The 6000-nt window shown below is 39.1% G+C and overlaps 1 protein-coding gene across 2 annotated transcripts in view; it reads right to left on the bottom strand.

The window, feature by feature from the left end:
- Positions 1 to 2348: 2348 nt before the first annotated feature.
- Positions 2349 to 6000, bottom strand: part of CAMLG (calcium modulating ligand) — a 49855-nt gene continuing 46203 nt past the window's right edge. For both annotated transcript variants that reach the window (XM_075274924.1, XM_075274925.1), the window contains exon 4: positions 2349 to 2658. In XM_075274924.1, the coding sequence (XP_075131025.1) occupies positions 2467 to 2658 (192 nt within the window). In that variant the 3' untranslated portion in view covers positions 2349 to 2466. The remainder of the gene's footprint in view (positions 2659 to 6000) is intronic.

The raw sequence follows: 6000 nt of genomic DNA, 5'->3' as shown, positions 1-6000 counted from the left end.
TTGAAAATCAAATGGCATGTCTTTATTTTCATGGGAGGTTTCTTGTGTGTAGGTTAATAATTCCGCTCTATTTCTTTTATTAACTTTGGCTTCAGCTCTTTTTGTCATCCACTTTGTCATGTGTGTTGTCATTCAATGGGCGTATGAGAGCCAGGGGTTATCCACAGTGGATGACAAAAAGAGCTGAAGCCAAAGTTAATAAAAGAAATAGAGCGGAATTATTAACGAAAACACAAGAAACCTCCCATGAAAATAAAGAGGCTTTACCTTTAGTTTTTTCAACTCCATTCAGTATGGAAAAAAAGAAACTTTACTAATAAATACAAATTTAATAATAACAAAAAGATCTAATTCCATTAAAATTCCATTCTTAGAGTTGTCTAGTTGGTAGTACTGATGTGATCTAAAGATAAAAATAAAAATAAATTGAGTTTCCACATATATAACTTCGTGAGAATAATATGCCTATTTTTCCATAAGCTTTAGTCCCTATATTACACGTTTCAACTGAACTTGAATGTAAGATACCATAAGTAGGTTATCTTATTTGAAGGAGTTTTTTACTGTATAGTCTGCATGAGTACTTACTGGTGTGCGATTTAAACAGAATTTGTATCCCGGTTATAGTGTTGCCGATTGTGAGTAGTTTGCTTAGTTAACCATCAATGAGAAATATAAGATTAAGTTTTAGGTGTGGGTTAAATACAATCAGACCCAATTTCACATGCAATACACACTAGGCGGTTCTCATGCCGGTAGGACATTTGTTTGGTTGGTGTAGCCTTTATGGATTACTTTATTATTTATTCTAGTGAACTGATTTATAAATATTAGATTGGAATATAAATTAAAAATGTTAACCTAATAAGAGTACTACCTAGAAGATTATAATTTTGTGAAACTGATTGGAGAGGTTTTCACTATAGAGTATAAGTACCAGCACAAGAAGGGTTAGTTCTAGATAATTATGTACAGGTGTGTAGTGGGTGGATATCAGCCCCACTAAGCTTCTTAAACAACAGAATGTTAGTTTGCTGGCAGCTACGACTAAGACACGTATGTGTCGAAACGCGTCAGCCGAGATGCGGTTTTAAACACTTTATGTTTTCCTACTCTTTCACTGATGTCCATGTGTCTGTCTATGGAATTTTAAGAAGAATGAATTAAAAGTCACGCTTTATACGACTACCGGTTGTGCCGTTCCACCTATTTTTCTTCTATACACTGCTATGATGGAGCTTAAACAGTCCAAAGCTGGAACCGTGCACCCGGACCTTTGAACAGCCTGATAGCAATTCGTGGTGAGCATATGCTTATTTTTCTTTTTTATATATTAAGCAGTCCACTACATACTGTTCTGAAGCAAATAAGAAATGTTCACACTGGTATTGTTTGGTCCATGGTTCTGATCTGTCCTCTGATAAAGAAAAGTTAACAAGATATATAGACAGAACATGTATTGTTTGCATCCTTCATCATTGCGCAGAACTTAATCTTCCATTGACAAAAAAAATATTACATTTTTTTTCTTAACATATGAGTAAGGATGCAAACAGAAAGTGCTCTGTCTTCATCCTTCATTCTGTCAACTTTTCAGTCCAAGGATGGATCAGACCAACAGACTGAATAGCACCAATAGCTTTACAAGCCTCCATGTCTAAAATCTGATAAATATTAGAAATACAAGTAGAAATTGTTGCTGAATCCATTAGGAAAAACTGAAATTATTATTTCTCAGAAGAACAAAAGCCACAACAATGTCATAAGAGGCGTTCCCCACAAAAGACAGTTGTGACAAAGACCTAGGATATTCCTAAAATGTGTCAGAGAGACACCTCTGGGACACACACGTCTATCTGAAAAAAATCTCCCAAGGGTCAGTTGTTGTCAGGTTTTACAGAACCATTGTAAATCTCTGAGCTACACTGTTTCAGAATGGAGGTAACATATAGTGTAGCTTTTTTTTCATAATTCCTCACCACAATTGAAAGTCAGGATTTGAGGGACACCTGGGCGATGGAGTCTAAGTGGTTTAAATGTCTGTTGTGGGCAAAACCCTGTAACTATAACAATGTCATATATAATGTCATATATACTTCCTGTGAAAATGCCATAATTGTCTTTCAGCGAAAATCCCTTTAATAGTTGTAGAGAATGCAAAGTCTTTTCATACAGTGATTTATATAATCTTCAGAAATGCTGTTGTAATCACAGAATTTAGTACATTATTCTTTTCATATTATATTCTGATGAATGCATACATTTTATATTGTATACTTTCTAATTGATTGCTATACAAATAAAATAAAGAATAAAATAAGAAATTAAAACTTCTGAAAATTTTAAACATAAAATGTACATTAGATTAAAAAAAAAATAGGGAAGCTGCTTATTTCTCAGCTAAGTTGTTGATGATTAATTTATTTAGAATCTATATAACAAATTATTATGGACAGAAACACACAATCATGGATCTTCTTTAACAAAATATGAAAGTACTTCATGACAGAAGATAAAGGTAAAGAAGTAAACACAAAGGTCAGTAAAAACATCCACCATCTTGCCATATGTATCCAATGAACGACTTATCACCTCAGAAGGGATTCCAGATAATAGAAGAGCTGCAGTAAGGACAGTTGTTTTAGTCTTCTTCTCCCCCTAAAAAAAAAAAAAGTCAAAATAATGTAAATATTGGCACTTGTAAAACTTTTCTACACATTTTTACCCACTGAAGGACATGTTTTACTCACTGAAGGACATGTTCTGGATGCAAATGTTTAAGCTTTTTGTTCTCTGCATTTTAAAAGTATACATAAACTTGGAAACGTTTTATTTTCTGGAAGCATTTGTAACAGTGATAATATTTTACTATACTTTATTAACAACTTTTTGGCTTTCTGTGAGATTTTGTGCCCAAATCTTTTTTCTTTCCATGTTTATTGCTAGCTGAAATACACTGAATGTACACTGCCTCTAACTCAAGAATGGACAGACAGGCTTATGTGCTCAGAGAAGCTGAGGCATGGCTAGGGTTTCTTCAGGTGGATGAGATTCTGGAGTCATGTGAAAGATCAGAGAAGATCACACGTTTACCTTTAGGACAGGCATATTTTGATATATCTGTATTTTCAGCTGGCAAGATCTACAAAAATTACCATATAAAAGTTGAGAATCATAAAACGCACAAGATAAAGTGACACCTCAACCTAAATTTCCCTGCATTATACTAGAGCTCACTCATCTGTACAAAGCAGGGCTGTGGAGTCGGTAAGCCACAGTTGCGACTCCGACTCCTGGATTTTATCAGGTTCCGGCTCCGACTCCTTCAAAAATGGCCAATTCGTAATAATAAATTTACTGTTGTAAACTATTAGCATCGTGCTTATTCAGTTTCTCAGCATCATATAAGTAATCAGACCACTTAGAGCAAAAACTATATTTATTAGAATACAATTAGAATATAGCAAATAACTTTTATAAACTTTTCTAAACTCTTGTAAGTAAATATGCAAAAAACACTGTTATGCAGTTAATAAGAAGACATCTATAAATTTGTCCTCAGAAAAAGTATTGCCTCTGTCAGATCCTCCTTCATGGATGCCCTTAAATCTGATCTAATTATTTTGAGAGCAGAGAACAACCTCTCTACACTAACTTGGGTTGGTGGCAAAGCAGTAACCACTCGGGCAACATCTCTGACAATGTCAGTAACATTTATAAAATTCAATTATGAAATATTAATACTTTATTTTAAAGCTGGAGTCGGAGTCGGTACATTTCTACCGACTCCGACTCCAACCAAAACTAACTCCGACTCCACAGCCCTGGCAGTGGAAAGCAGTACACAGATCTCACTTAGCAATAATAAAAAAAAATAAGAAAAAGAAAGGGGACTTCACAGGAAGGAGTGACAACTAGAGATGAGCAAACAGTAAAATATCACAGCAAGGAGTGACAACTAGAGATGAGCAAACAGTAAAATATTCGATATTCGTTTCGAATAACTGCTCAATATTCGACTACTCGATCGAATATCGAACCCTGTTATAGTCTATGGGGAAAAATGCTTCGTTTCAGGGGAACCCACCATTCGACTCAGGGGGGTCACCAAGTCCCTCAGCAAATGACACCTCAGCAAATGATGCCAACATCTCTGGAATGCAACTGGGACAGTAGGGGAAGCATGCCTGGGGGCATCTAACAATCCCAAGTCACAGTTTTACCCCACCATCACAGCCTATCAACTACACACTTTCCACACTTATAAAAACTTCTATCAAAGTGGGAAAATACCTGGAAACCTTCTTTCTTTCCCAAATGGATGGACAGAAACCCAAATTTAAGCTAAAGAAACATTAACAAGCACCCCTTTAAATCACGTTGCCCATGACAACCACAAATGGAATAGGCAATGGGAAATCCAAAAGCCCCCACCCTTAACGGTCATTGTGGATGTGTGTGTGTGTATGTGTTTCTGGCCCTTAACATGAGCCCTTCCAAATTAAGTTAGAGGCCCTTAAGCTGAGCTACCAGCAGAGTTTTCGGCCCTTTAACTTAGTTCAGCCTTGCACCAGCAGAGTTTTTAGCCCTTTGGGGAGTTGAGCCTTGCACCAGCAGAGTGTTAGCCCCTTTAAAATTCTTAGCCCCTAAAACGGTGTTTCCAGAACCATCAATCTCATTGTGTTGGATGGATGTAGTGGATTGGACTGAGGACCCAGACATTGACCTTGATTTTGATTGGGAAATTGATAACATTTTGGCATCAAGTCCTGGGGATAGCTTTTATTTAGAGGACCGCAAAGGTAGAGAATTGGCTGTAACTACTACTACTGGTAATGGTCCTCTAATATCGGACTCTACATTACGTCTACAGGGTTCTGATCAGGAGTTAATAGTCCAAACAACATGCTCCAGTACTTTAGATGTAGATCAGAAACCACTTTCCCTTCCGACACCAGATTTAACCAAGATGGGAACTGAACAAAATTCACCAGCAGTGTTTTTGGCCCTTAGGGTGAGTTGAGCCTTGCACCTGCACGTGTCCCGTAACATCAGGCGGGCCCTAAGTTCTGCGCTAAGTTGCACAAAGTTCCACTTGACCACCGACGCGTGGGCAAGTGCATGCAGCCAGGGACGCTGCATCTCAATCGTGGCACACTGGCTGAATGTAGTTGAGGCTGGGACGGGTCGCAAACTGTGGCAGCCTGCCTCGTCTCCCCGCCCAGTATTCCTGGCAGGAGTGCTGAAACACCACCCTCCTCCTCCGCCGCCGTTAAATCGACCCCGCTACGAGCTAGAAACGCTGCAACACTGGCGTGGGGAGATGTCAGCAGGCCGTGCTGAAGCTCATCAGCTTGGGGGACAGACAGCACAGTGCCTCCGATGCCAGGGATGTCATCCTGGATGAGATGGCAATGTTTTTGGCCCCGCTGGGCGTATGTGATAAAGGCTTGAACCTGGTAGCAGATCTGGAGCTTGCCAGACTCAAACACGGTCCACACATGGCCTACGTTTTCAAATTATTGGTGCAACGGTTTCTAACAACTTACCCCAATTTACACAAGCTACTGGTTAAAGTGCGGCGCTTGTGCTCCCACTTTGGCAAGTCTAAAGTACCTGGTGCTAGCCTCAATACACTCCAGCAACGCCTACATCTGCCTGAAGCACCGGCTGTTGTGTGAGGTCACCAAACGCTGAAACCCTAGATACCGTATGTTGAGCAGGGTGTGTGAGCAGCAGAGACTTTTGATGGAGTTCCATCTACAAAACCCAAGGGTTCATCAAAGTCAGCTCCCTCAGTTTCTGCACCATGAGTTTCCATGGGTGGCAGACTTATGTGAAATCCTATCCCATCCTTTCCATTGGACAAGAAACATTAGCATGCGATCATCACAATTGCTGATATGACAGCTGCGTTAAGCAGGGTGTATGGTACAACGCAGACCAGGCCCGAGGGAACAGGTGTTACAATGGCTAGCGGATAATGCTTCCAGCTGCTTT

The sequence above is a fragment of the Leptodactylus fuscus genome, chromosome 5, assembly GCF_031893055.1.
Source record: "Leptodactylus fuscus isolate aLepFus1 chromosome 5, aLepFus1.hap2, whole genome shotgun sequence".
NCBI classification, from domain to species: domain Eukaryota; kingdom Metazoa; phylum Chordata; class Amphibia; order Anura; family Leptodactylidae; genus Leptodactylus; species Leptodactylus fuscus.
This window is presented reverse-complemented; position numbering and strand designations above follow the sequence as displayed.